Below are 14492 nucleotides of genomic sequence, written 5' to 3'. Positions count from 1 at the left end.
CGGGGATTGGGCCAGCCCGAGGTGGGCGGGGACTGGGCCAGCCCGAGGTGGGCGGGGACTAGGCCAGCCCGAGGTGGGCGGGATTGGGCCAGCCCGAGGTAGGCGGGGATTGGGCCAGCCCGAGGTGGGCGGGGACTGGGCCCGAGGGGGCGGGGGCTGGGTCCGCGGGGGGCGGCGACTGGGCCCGCGGGGGGCGGGGACTGGGCCCGAGGGGGCGGGGACTGCGTCCGCGGGGGGCGGGGACTGGGCCCGAGGCGGGGACTGGGTCCGCGGGGGGCGGGGACTGGGTCCGCGGGGCTCGGGGTGGCCCCCGCGCATCGCCCACCCGGTCGCTCTCCCGGGGGCGCGGAGGACGGAGCCGGTGCCCACACGTCCGGAAGGGAGACCCGGGCCGGAGGCTGCGGGAATTGGCAGGGACGCGGGGTCCAGGGCAGCCTCCCCGCAAGGGGCGCGCGGGACGCCGGGACGGAGGAGTTCGGCCGCCCCGGCGCTGCGCCCCCTCCCGCCCGCCCGGGCCCCCCGCTCCAGGGGTGCGGACACGCCGCTGACGTGCGCGGGCGGGCGGGCGGGTGGGAGGCGGCGCCGATCAGCCAGATCACCCAGGCGCCCCATCAGCCAGGGTCCCCCCTGACCCAGGCGCCCCATCACCCAGGTGTCCCTCAGCCAGGCCCCCCAAGCACCCCAACTGATTTCCCCGCGTGCCCCTTGGAGTCCTGGCCCCCCAGACCATCTCCTTTCTACCGCCAGGCTGGACACCCCATCACCCAGGTGCCCCCGACGCTGGCGCCCGGACTGTTCAGAAACGAACCTCTCACCGCGGAAGTTATCCGATGGGGATTTTTATTCCAGAAAACTTGGCTTTGAGATCATCAAAACCTTTTAAGTTGCTCAGCCGCCCGGAGAAGAGGCCACCTCAAGAAATGTACGTTGGACTAGCCATCGCGGGGAGAAACCAAACTGATGTGTATTTTCATGCTTTTCTAAAAAGTAAAGCCAAAGATGGCTGTGTAAGGAGATTTTGGTTTCTTTTACTTTTTTCTTATTCTCTCTCCTGTGGTTCTTCCAGCATCTCGTCATTCTTCGTGTGCCATTTCCTTCCTGCCTCCTTCAGTCCGTTTTCCCGAGCCCCCACTCCAGCATCTGAACCCCTGGGAGTTCACACCCTTTCCTTTCCCTCCAGCGGGGACCCCGAGGTCTGCACACCCCAGGGCCCCGCTCGCCCCCACCCCCGGGGCCTCCTCTTCCCTAGGCCCTTCTTCCTCACAGGTCACTTTTCCCCATCGGGGATGGCTGCCTGATGCCCACAGAATGCAGCTCCGGCTCCTTTGCCTTCCAGTAGCTCCCGTTCCCTGCCCCCTGCCCCTGTGTGACCAGTCTCCGGGGGGTGTTCCTGCCACACCCCAGCAGCTGACACCTGCCTGACACCGGCGACCTGGCGACAGCATCAGCTCCCCAGGCTGAGGACTCCGTCCCTCAGGACTGTGCCCACATGGACCCCGGGAGCAGGTCCAGGGCCACCCGTGCAGACCCACGGCCTCGAAGCCGCCTGCCCCCTGCCCCCCAAAATCAGTTTGACTGATTCGCAGAGTGGCTCACGAGACTCAGGAAACCCGGTGACTTACTAGAGGACTGGTTTATTAGAAAGGATATGAAAAGATACAGACGAACAGCCAGAGATGAAGACAAACACAGGGTGAGGTCCAGAAGGGTCCTAAATAAATACAGGAGCTTCTGTCCCCGTGGAGCTTGGGTGCAGTCACCCACCTGGCACATGGATTTGTTCTGCTTCACTAACCGAAAAGCTCTGACCCCACCGTTGTGGGGTTTTATGGAGGTTTCCTTACGTAGGCATGACTGATTAAATCTTTGGTGATTGAACTCAGCCTCCAGCTACTTTCTCCTCCCCACAGGTCGGTTCCCCTGGCAACCAGCTCTCATCCTTAGGCTATCTAAGGGGCTTTCCAAAAGTCATAATCAAAAACATAGTCATCCTCTCAACACTTAGGGGTTTTGTGAGCTCTACACCAGGAATGGACAAAGACCAAAGGTATATTTACTATGAATCACATCATCACACTGTCCTTTAAAATACTCTTCTAATTCTAAATTAAGGAATCTTTACCCTCAAGGAGTTTCTTACAATTTGATAGGGATGATAAGAAATACACAATGAACACATTAAAGACTGGGTCACTTACAACAAAACATAAAGGAGCAATGGGATTTAGGATAGAAAAATCTCATCCGACTAGAGACCAGAAAAGTTTTCATTAAGAAGCTGACATTTCAGATGGGTCCTGAAGGAGCGGGGAAACTGAAGACTTCATCTGCAAGTGGAGAAGGGAGGTGGAAAGTAGAAGAAATACTGTGAAGGGGCCAAACTAAGGGACATATTTAGGAAGAATGTTAGTCTAGTTTGCATTGAAGCATAGGATACAGGTAAAGATGAGGAAATAGGATTAGAGAGGATTAAGGTATTGGGTAGAGAATTGAATTCCATACTTTGTTGTTCATTCTTCATTTGCTAAAACAGTAGGCACTCAAGAAAAGTGTTGCAGTTTACATGGGCATCAGGAACAGAAGTGGTCCTTGAGATCCAACAGCAGTACCTGGAATGGACTGGAAAAATACTTGAAAGGAGCGGGTCTGTGGCCAACAGCTCCTCGGTAAACGCAAGATGATCGACCAAGGGACCTTGTGTTGAACTTCTCTGCCATATACTCAGGATATTATGTTAATGTGTCTAATTCCTGCTGACTGTACTATGAAAAAGGTTTCTTACCTAATTAATCGTTTTACTGAAGAATTTAAACTGAGACTGCCCATGTAAAAAATTTAGATTTGAAAATCTTAAAAATTAAAATTCTTTGGATATGGTGACACAGCCCTCAAGATCATTTAATTGCCAAACTAGTGAAGTTAGGTTACACACTGTAAAAGTGACAGTATCAATGACGATGTGGTTCCTTTTCAATCCTGACAGATGTTGGGACATTGATTTTTGATAATTACAAAATTTAAAATAGGAGGAAATAAGTTCACCTCAAGTCAGCTGAGATACTAACATTGATATGTAGTGTTCTCTTGTGACAGGCTTACTACTTTCCACATACCTATATTGCAGTAGAAACTTGGTTTTTAAAAGGAAAAACTTAAAAGGGTTGGATGGGATTACTTTTGGGGGATAACAAAGAATATAAAAACTAACATTTAGTAAATGGTTTACAAGTTCTGTGAATTTGGTGTTCATTAAAAAATGTTAAGTAAAGAATTTTTATTTTCAATAGACAATTTTAATACGTTTTACTACCTCTTGGTTTTTGGGTGTCTAGATATGCAGAGTTTTCTGTTCTTAAATTAACAAAGAATTGAGAATACCTGGTTATCATAGCATTTACAATAGTATAGTTCAGCTGATTTCTGGATTCTTTGAAAAGAAAACTAAAAATTCAGTCATTAATATTTAGTAAACTGAACTATTTAAAATTATGATCATTCTTAATGTATCTAAAAAACAAAAAATTAGATGACATAATATACTAGAAAGAGAATACGCTCTGGGGACAAATTGGCTTTCCCCCTTACTAGCTATGTGACTTTGGAAAATTGATTTAACCCTGTCCTTCTGATAAATTCTCTTACTACTGCTTAATTGTAGAGTCATCAGGATTACACGTGATTGTAATTGTAACAGTATTTTCTATGTATTAGACGAACAGTTGGCAAACTTTTCCTATAGAGGGTATGGTATGATAGTAAATGTTTTGGCTTTGTTAGGCCTATGGTCCCTGCCACAATTATTCAACTTTTCTCTTTATATAAAAAGAGAAAATACAAAAGCAGCCATAGACAGTACATAAATGACTGTGTCTATGTTCCAAAAAACCTTTATTTATGGATGAATTTTTAATTTCATATATTTTACACAAGTCATGAACTCTTCTGATTTTTTTCAACTACTTAAAAACCTTTAAAAAATCATTCTTAGCTGCTATTCCATATAAAAACAGCCACAGACCTGATTTGGCCCGTAAGCCATAGTTTGCCAAAGCCAGTCTTAGACACTGAATTAGACACTATGGGATGCAGATGCTATAACTTAATTTTATAGATGAAGGAAACAGGTATAGATCTAATGTGAATGACTTGGAGCCTCCCAGCCAGTGTTAGATCCATTAAAAATGGCTAGTTTAGAACCTCACACGTGGTCAACTGAAAAAATAGACATTTTTGCAACACTTTTCATCTTTTTTATTCCACAGCATTTCCTGGATTATGAGGCCAATATACTGCTACTCCTACTGAAAGAACTTTAGAGTTTTCTTATAAGCAGGTACTTGTTGATTGACTTTGTTTTAATGTTTGAAAAGGTGGTTTAGTTGAAACACAGGTGGGAAAAAAAAAAAAATCACTATCTCAGTTATATATAGCCTTCCCCCCCCTCACCCCCGAAAGTGCTTCAGATACTTTTTTCCATTCATTCTAAAAACATTCTTGTGTAAGAGAATAATTAGCTCCCTATTTTTTGTTTGGGGAACCCGAAATGGTAGTTTGAGGATGTTATGTGGCTTTCACATTGTATCTTAAGGGGTCATAATATTAACATTAGAACTAGAACTGGTATTTATGACATCCCATACTAACTTAACTGCTGCAGTGGAAATGGAGGAATAATACACAAAAATATATTTCTGAGACTTTCTACCTTCATCATGATACAGATGGCCTATGACAACTACAGTTTAATAAGGGTTTTCAGAATAATTTCTTATCTTGTAACTAATATAACTGAAGCAGTGTATAAAGAACTACATCAACCTAAATTATAAACAGAAAGGAAAATGTTTAAGTCACTTTTTTCTTAAATGTAGATATGCTTCTTGCCTAAAATCAGCAGTATACTAGCATTTGCTATTTCTTAAAAGCTGAAGAGTTGCACTTATTTCAAAGATAAGAGTGAGACGCTTAAATATGTTGGGGATGTTTGCCAATTACAATTATAAATATTTCTTTTCCTAATATTCTATTACATGGGGGGAGTGGTTTAAAAATCACTTCTGAGAATTTTTAGAGTAAGGAAAAAGCAATGATGATTCAAAATGAGAATATAAACAGGGCTGTAAGCCTGGATTGACTTTCCAAAGCAAGCTTGAACTTCTTGAGCTCTGCTTCATTGTTTCAGGTCAAAATGCATAATCAATGTATGCTATTCCCACTGTCTCATTTTGCTCAGCATTCTTTTGCAAAGCATTTTTTCTACAACTCCTTCACAATTAAAAAGAATCCATGTTTCACACTTTAATGAATGCATAAATTCTCACAGTAAGGGGTAAGTAGTCCCCACTGGGACTGGATCAATTATCTGGGTTTACTGTTACTATACCTTAAAATCAGAAATAGGATTATATACAGTACATCTACCAACACATTCACACACACACACACACACACACACACATGCACACACAACCCCACAGCACCCCTCTTTGTCTGAATTAGGAGTACTGTTACTGCATTGGGTACATCTGTAATGACATATGTTCTGGAATAAATATTGAAGTACATGTCTGGTTATGATGCTACTACCCATAGCAAGTTGGTATGTCTCCTCCAGAGTGTTAATAACACAATTTCCTACCCTAACCACCTCGCCATCCCCAAACCACTTTTAATTTATAGTTCATAATATTTGACCCTAGTTTTATTGTTTGTTACACCAACTCTAGAGTTTATCTTTCTGTAAGCTTGTCTAATGACTCTTAACACATTCTTTAGTTACATGGGTCACCTTCTTGTTTTCCCCTCCATGAAGAAATTGAAACAACTGAAAACTTTTTGACTTATGGCCAAGAACATTTTTTAAATACAGAAACATACACATAAAAAAAAAGAAAGAATCCTGGTGACAACTATTTTATAAATATGTGACTGTATTGTTCTTTATGTCCAGAAACTTGTATTGGATAGAATTCATGTATATTCCTCCCTAACCCACACAGTTCATAGATCTAACACCAGGTTTTTGTACCAAAATAGGCAAGATAATGAAGGCACAGGCTCACTTTGTATCAGTAAAGGACATCAAACACAGTCATGAGGCACTAATGACATATAAGCGTAGTCAGTCACAAAAAGCATGTGTTGAAAGTCCTCAATAACTTATCTCCCTTTACATTTGGCAAAATTCAGTCTAGATATTTTAATACCTCAGAAAAAAATAAATAAGAGATGCTACATTAAAACATCAGATTACCTATCGTCTTTAGGAATAGAAGGAAAGGGATAAAATGAAGGGAAGGGACAACAGCTTTCCTATATTCTTGGATTATCTTTCCTTTCTCAGGGTCTCAGACGTCTGTATGCATCTGTAGAAATGCCAGCTGTACCTGAAGATTGAAGGGATTGTTGGTAGTTGGCTGGCATGGTCCCTCGACACTATTAAAAGTTTACATCACGAAAACAAACTTAGCTTGATTTCTGCGAAATCCTTTGTTAAAAGCCTATGTCAATTTGGTTATTTGAAGGTGATCTAAAAAGTTTTAAATAAAGGAAAAATATACTCTAGCTTCCCAGTAGAAACAGGTTCTATTTTTAGACTTTAGTAGCAAGTAAAGACACCTTAAAGCCAAGCAAATTTCTCTCCCACAGGAGGTGCACTACAGACTACGAAGCAGTCACTGCTTCTCTGCTGCCGATGACATCACTCACCGACCATACCAGGCACGCGTTTCACAACTTGAAGAGACTTTGTCCGTGACGTAACAGGAGAGATGACGATTTAACTTGGGTCTGAGCAAGCAGAACAGACCTGCACTTGACAACATCTCTGACAAGTACCTGACGGCCCAGCAACCAGAAGCAGCCCAGTCTGTGTTTCCATCAAAACCCCTGTCTGTGTGATACACTATTACTTGCCTTCCAGGGGTAACACCACCGAGGGCAAGGCCAGAGCTGCCGTCCACGGAGCGTGCCACTTACACAGGTAGGCCTGAGTCTATGACTGCAGAAACGACGTGGAAATGTATCAGCCTATCCAAAGTATTTAAATATATTTTTAAAATTATCCCTAGGAAATTAATTTTGACGGTATTTCCCAAGTCCTTCGATTAAAGATACCGTGATAACTTTTGTTTTTTTACATCAGAGTCTACCAGAATTTTTTAACTGTTTCCAAGTATCAGTAACAAAGGAGATGATACTGCTTCGTATTCACAACTAATGGTTAATATTTCAGTGAGTTACAATAAACTGTTTGCATGCTTGAAAAATTAATTGTAAAGAAAAAATAAGGAGTACTTATAAGAGGATCCCAATAATTTGGTGTTTTTGCTTTAAAAACAACCTCTAATATTCATGTCTGACACCACAGTATGTATATATATATATATATAAAGTTCATTTCCATGCTTATTACATAAAAATAACTATAGGAAATATCAGTATCAGCTGATATATATCCAATCAATTCACTGCAGAAGGAAAAATAAGAAAAAAATCTGAAGTAATCAGTAAAGCTCACAGTTCAAAAAAATTTTTTTTTCCTTTTTTTTTTTTGCTTGTTTCAAATTTTTTGGTAGTTTTCTCTGTGCTGTGTTGAACAAGTTGATTCCCAGACTAATGGCCTCCGAGTAGATTTGAAAGGAAGCCCGAAGACTTCTTATTTTGCTGTGCTTCTGCTTCTTGGTCTTGTGAGAGTCCCAACTCACTCTCAATTTGATCAAGCTCTGACTGGTCAAGTAGTTCAAAGTCATCACCTTCTTCAGTGTCTGTGTCGTCTCCTGGGCTGGGGGCAGCCTGAGAGAGTGCTTGCTGTGCGCCCTCTAACTGCTCCTTGATGGCAGCTGTCACTGCGGCCGTGATGGCGTCCCCAGCCAGGTTGCGCATCAGGTGAAAGGTTTGGTCACTGCTCAGAGGAAGGCTGAGACCAGCCGCCGACTGCCTCTCTCTGCTCGTTCTCACACCGCTGTCCAGCTGCTCCTTTCTTCTCCTTTGCTCAGGGGGCAAGCCAAGGCTGAATTCATCTTCATCATTTGTTCCCATGCCATTTTCTACAGATGGAAAATCGGAAAGGTCTCGAGAGAAAACTTCTTCGCTGGGTCGATCGAGATCTGTGGAATGTATCACACAAGTTCATGCCTGAGCACCATGATGGATTTGAAACAAAAGAACTGTCTGAAAGGAACTCTGATTGGAATCGGAACCCTCTAGGCAGGCCTGGCGGCCACTGGCCTCCTACCAAATCACCTTCGCCACAGGCTGGACCCCTTTCGAATGCGGGACACCGGCTCTCTACAAGGACACCAGGACCGCACGTCCCCGCTACGGCTTTAGTTTTCCTCTTAAGCACGAAACAGGGTATGTGATGACTTAACATCCAACCTGTCTAACGTTAGCTTGAGGCTTGACTGAAGTTTTTCTAAGTTTGTATTTAAATTCCAGGGAGTTAACAGAGTGTTAGCTTCAGGTGTTCACTCTAGTGATTCAGCGCTTGCATACAACACCCCGAGCTCATCACACGCGCCCTCCTTCACCCCGTCGCCTAGTTCACCCAGCCCCACCACCTCCCCTCTGGAAACCGTGGGTCTATTCTCTGTTCAAGAGTCTGTTTCTTGGTCTCCCTCTCTCTTTCTTCCCCTTTGCTCATTTGTTTTGCTTCATATATATATATATATATAAACCTATATATAATAGGTTTATATAATAGGTTTAAATGTTCATTGTAAACAAAACTTTCATCCTGGCCCAGGGAGGGTATTAGCTGGAAGCCAGTGTGGATATGTATGATCACAAAGTTTAAAAATATTTCAGTTGGAGGTTTTCATGGGTTCTGGTGTAACAAACGGTATTATCCTGCTCAGCATTTTCCTCCATGGAGAGCAATGTCTTAGCATCTGTAACCTATGTTTGTTTAATGCAAGGAATTAAAATATTCACTGAGGGGGGCACTTGATGGGATGAGCACTGGGTGTTATTCTATATGTTGGCAAATTGAACACCAATAAAAAATAAATTTATAAAAAAAATGTTAGAAACTACCACTGTTCTGTAAAAAACGTAACTTTAGATATATTTTGCATATGCATAAAATGCTTTGCCTGTCAAAAAAAAAAAGAAAGAAAATATTGCTCCTTCTGTTCCATATTCAACTTAAGAGTTCATAGAAGCACTTGGCTTCCTATAAATATCGCTGAAAATAACTATGCCCCGTTTACCAGATTTGTGTCCAGAATACATACAGGAACACTTTAAGATTTGGGACATCTGAAGGTAATGACAGGTTAGCAGGCAGACTGGTTTCTTTGTTACTCACTTTCCATAGAAAATCTTTCAGTACAACAGTTAACTCTTTAAAACAGTGACTTGAACTCTTCAATTTAATTAATACTTTCTATGTGGGTTGGCTTATTGATGCCCCTTTTGTTGTCTAAGTCTGAGCTAGGATGCTTACGAACAAAGGGCTTATTATCCTTATCTTGATAATGTAGGGCTTGTGCAGTTTGAGTGCTTTTTTTTTTTTAAGTAGGCTCTAAGCCCAATGTGGGGCTTGAACTCACAACCCCATGATCAGGAGTCACATGCTCTGCCAACTGAGCCACTAGGTTGCTCTGTGAATGTTCTAATACATTTTAAAGGTGAGGACACAGGTCCACAGAAATTATGTCACCTGTTCAAGGCCATACAATTAGCTAAGGACAAAAGCAAGACTACACTTGGGTGTCCCAATCTCCAAGCCTGTTTTATTTCAAACATTGTACAGCCTCCCTCCTTCCTCTAGAAGAACGTATGTTCTTGCTTGTAAAAACACACATAAAACAATTCATAATCTTCCATTATAAGCTCATATTTTCAGTATATGGCTAAAATGACTTGAAATAATCCAATGAGACTAGCAAAAGTTGTTACTACACAAGATAGCTATTTCAAATTACGTTTATCCCAATTATTAAAAAAAATAAAGCTTTTTTAAAAGCCAACTTTGAAGAAAAACATGAGTGGAGTTAGCGTGGGATTTGGGGAACCTGTCCTCCACACTTCAATCCTCTTTAACGAGGACTAGCCCTGGATATATGGGATGCGTGTCTCTCTTTCCCCTACTCCATCCATCGTTGCCATGAACAATAGACATTTGCCACCAGACACTTCAGAAATTGTTTTCACTGTCAGCTACTTATTTGTTTTCCAAGTAAAGGCAGATTTGGATATGGACTGCCTTACATCTTTTTCTCATACTTTTAAAAAAGTAATAGCCTTTCAGATATGATTCATCTACCATAAAATTCAGTGGTTTTTAATATATTTACTATATTCACAAAGCTTTGGGGCAACCATCGCCACTACCTAATTCCAGAACATTCTCATCATTACAAAAAACCCACGCTAATTACCACTCACCATTCGTCTTCCCCCAAGCCCCTAGCAGCCGCTAACCTACCCTCCGTCCCACGTGGATTTGCCTATTCTACGTGTTCATATAAATGGACTTATACAGTATGTGGACTTGTGTTTGGCTTCCTTCACTTAGCACAGTGTTTTCAAGGTTCATCCGGGTCATGGCATGTACCAGTACTTTGTTTTTAGAGCCAAGTGGTATTCCGCGGCATGGATACACCAGATTTTGTTGCTCCATTCAGCAGCTGACGTGTACTCCTAAGAACACAAATAAGAGTAAGCGGGAAGGTGAGCGTACCGTCAGAAGTGTCTGTCTGTGGAGTGTATCCTTCTGAAAGGTTGAAGGTCCCATTGTCAGTCCAGGAGACCTCGGATACGTCTGTGTCCGACACAGACAGCTCTTTGGCAGCAACCGTGAGGCTGATCTGTGGTGAGACAGAGAGAGCAGAGGCACATTTGAAACTTCTAACGGAAATCCTTTGCAGGCTCCATACAAATGCCCCAAAACTGTTTTTTTTTTTTTTTTTTGAAACTGTTCAATCACCTTCGAGAAGCAGGAGGAGTCCATTAGGAAAAATCACTCAGCTTTAGGACATGTAAGTAAGTTTATAGTCAAACCACACGGGAACGAATTGAAAACGAAACAAAAAATACCTTAGGACAAAGAGCTGAAAGGTCTAATTCGCTGTCATCTTTGTGACTTTTTTCTTTATCTGCTTCTGTTGAGAAAAAAATGTAGAGGCTTTCAGTTTCCTGGCCAGCTTAGACACAGTGTGTTTTATCCATTATACTGTGATATCCTGACCCCACATTCCTCACACTGTCCAGTGCTTCCATTTAACTAAATGTCACACATATCTGCAAACGTTTTATTTCCAAGGGAAATGGTCTATATCACTGATTCTAGTAGCGTGGGCCCGGAACCAGCAGCATCAGCACCGCTGATTGGAACCTTTTAGAAACGCAAATTCTCAGGTCCTACCCCCTACCCTACACCAACTGAATTAGAAACTCTGGGGCCCAGAATTCTATGCCTTAATAATCCCTCCAGGCCATTCTGATCTTGCTATAGTGTGAGAATCTATAAGGTCATAGGCCAAGTTAAATACTGAAAAATGATCACTTTGGCTTGTCCTCTGTTTTTTTTTCCTCCCCCTGTTCTCTTAATCCCCTCTTATGTGGCTCCCACACTCTTAGCCTCGTGTTGTGTTTTTTTTTGCAATAGTCCACCCCAAAATAAAGCAAGTGAGACAAAGAAAATCATAGATAGCAAGTATAAAGTTATTGAATCCTTTTCTCCTTCCCCCGACAATTTGGATTAAAAAGTCAATTTCTTATATGTTTGAGAAAAGCATAAAATCCTAAATAGGCAAAGGCTACATTACTTTCAGGGGATTAGTGTCTATATATGTAATAAAAGCCTAAAAGCACCTTGAGACATATTCAAGGTGATTTCATAATAAAGAGCCAGCTGACGTCTCCTTCCACGCGTGGAATTTAAAATTCAAACTTTACCTACCAGATCTCTTACGTTTCTTCTGATTAATATATTCTCCAATTCCAAAGTCTAGCTTCAGCAGAACTGACTTGATTTTGCTGTATATTTTTTGTCCGATATCATTACACTTAAACAGTGGACACAAAAATGCACACAGCACTGCAAAAATAAGAAGGGAGGAGTGTGGGTAAGAGGACCTTCCTTTCAAAAGGCTGCCTCTGAGTATTTCACAAAAAATATTTCCGTTCCCTTACTGACAAATACAAGTTCTTTCTTAGAGAGGTGCCTCTGTGAAGTAAGTCCCTAATTTCTATTCTTCCTCCCGTAGCTAGAGCACCGCTTCCAGTCATTGTTTTTAAAGACCTGCCACCAAATCAGCTTTCTCCCTTTCATTCTTTCCGGTCAACACTCACACAAAGATTAGACGCTTGCTTGACAACAGTCCTGGGTTAAAATCCGCAGTCTACTTGTTTGTCGAATAAGCCACTTCACTAGAGGAAAGTTATTCTCTCTTAGCCTCTCACCAGGAATACTGGGATGATCCTATGATCTCCGGAGTTTCGTGAGGAGTAAACGAGGCGAATGCAAACCCTGTGAATAATGCCTGGCCTGTGCCGGCCTCTCCTCGGCTCTCTCCTCCTTTACTTCCCCAACAAGGCAGATCAAGGGCTGATACTCTACGTGAGTTCCACCCGGGAGAATGGATTTGCGCTTTGATCACCCGCCACGGGAGCTAGGCATCGGGAGTAGTAAAGTGAAGACCGACAGAGCGAATGCGATGTATTCCCTACTGTTTACTCCTTTGCTGTTGTTAGAAAAGGTGCCCGTTTGCTTTTTAAATAGGAGCTGCAAACTCAAATATCACTAGAAACCAAGGAAGAATAGGTACATTTTAAAAGCTGGTGTTCAGAAACTCAGGGAAATGGGAGACTTAGTTGAGTCTCATCCCATCCTCAGGGTGGCAGCAGCAGACCAGATTTTTCAGGAGAAGCTGGCCCGCTGTACTTTTTTGAAGGGCACTTTGGAGCTGTATTTGACATACGATAAACTGCACACATTTAAAGTATTACAATTTCATAAGTTTTGACATGTGCAAAGAACTAAGAAACCATTACCATGATGAAGGTAGTGAACATAGCCCTCACCCCCGAGAGGTTCCCCATCTTCCCATTCATCTCTCTCTTGCCTTCCCCTGCCCCGACCCACCTCATCCCTAGGCAACCATGGGTGTGCTTTGCCGTTGGTTCAAGAGGAGTCTGAATTATGTATAGATGGAATCATACGCTCTATACTCTTCTTTACCTGGCTTTTCCCACTCGATCTAATTATTTTGAGATTGATCCGGATTGTTGCATACACCAATTCTTTAGTGCTGAGCAGTCACTGTATGGATGGATATACTAGAGTTTGTTTCCTGGTACATTTATGGGTGCACATATGGATTGTGTTCTGGGTTTGGCTACTGCAGATAAAGGTGCTGTGAACATCTGCATGAAAGTGTTTGTGTAGATGTATACTTTCATTTCTCTTGGGTAAATAAATACTAGCCATGGGATAGGCGGGTCATAGATCGTTTTTAAGAAACGGCCCAACTGCTATCCAAAGTGTTTACACCATTCTACCTACCTACCTACCTACCAACGGTATGTGGGAATTTCCAGTTGCCCTGTATCCTTGCTAATACTTGATATGGCCCGTATTTCTTAATTTTAGCCACCCTGGTGGGAGTGTAGGGGTATCACATTCTAGTTTTAATTATTTTTTGAGCCACAGAACACACACGAGGGCAAAAATATTAGTGTGTTTGTGGGGGTGGGAAGTATAGCTTACTTATAGTTCTCCTGCCATAATTTAAAATCAAATCAAAACACTTATAACCAACCCACCCTGCCTTTTGGCAGCTGTTCTTCCAACTTGAAAATACAAACATGTCTCCAGGAAAAGGAGAAACTTTGTACAGCAGGAAATTAAAGGATAACCAATGTGTTTTATAACCAAGAACTCATCCCTCCTCTTCCAGACTACGGAAGGTCCTGTGGACCATTAAGCGATACCATATGCATCACATAAATTAGCCAAATGTTCTACTATACTTACACAGCAGATAGCTGAGTATAACTCCAGGAATGTAACTTCCCAAGATTGTAAAAAATGTGCACACACTGCAGACCAGGAGACAAAACTAGAAATAATAGAAACAACATGTGACAGTTACAACTCCAAGACATTTCTGAGCACAGGATACACAAGTTTTGTCTATATGTGATCTATCACATTACGGTAAATGTTTTTCAAACAGTGTTCTTTTGTACTTGGTCCTAATGGCTGCTGTGTTCAGCTGGCCTCGGCCCACTTTAACACTTAATGAAAAATCATTTTAAGGTTCCAGAAGCTAATTTCTGGCACAGAGAACATCTTCCATTAATCATGCCCTTGGCTGTATTACTGCCAGATGCAAGAGAACTGAAGCGTCATATGTCCCCAGAAACTTCTTTTACTCAGGATCAGTTGCTGAAAATAATGCAGCCTGGTAAATAACCTGCAAGTTCAAAGTACTTCTATAAACCCATCAAAATTCATAAACACAGCAAAGCAAAAATTTGAG

General features: G+C 42.3%; 1 protein-coding gene across 6 annotated transcripts in view; it reads right to left on the bottom strand.

Moving 5' to 3' along the window:
- Positions 1-1614: 1614 nt before the first annotated feature.
- RETREG1 (reticulophagy regulator 1) overlaps positions 1615-14492 on the bottom strand; it is a 121511-nt gene continuing 108633 nt past the window's right edge. For all 6 annotated transcript variants that reach the window (XM_072757216.1, XM_072757221.1, XM_072757218.1 and 3 more), the window contains 5 exons: positions 13985-14069; positions 11909-12046; positions 11044-11108; positions 10688-10814; positions 1615-8108 (listed from right to left, as the gene is read on the bottom strand). In XM_072757216.1, coding sequence (XP_072613317.1) covers positions 7615-8108; positions 10688-10814; positions 11044-11108; positions 11909-12046; positions 13985-14069 — 909 coding nt within the window. In that variant the 3' untranslated portion in view covers positions 1615-7614. The remainder of the gene's footprint in view (positions 8109-10687; positions 10815-11043; positions 11109-11908; positions 12047-13984; positions 14070-14492) is intronic.

The sequence above is a fragment of the Vulpes vulpes genome, chromosome 4 (genome assembly GCF_048418805.1).
Source record: "Vulpes vulpes isolate BD-2025 chromosome 4, VulVul3, whole genome shotgun sequence".
Lineage (NCBI taxonomy): Eukaryota > Metazoa > Chordata > Mammalia > Carnivora > Canidae > Vulpes > Vulpes vulpes.
This window is presented reverse-complemented; position numbering and strand designations above follow the sequence as displayed.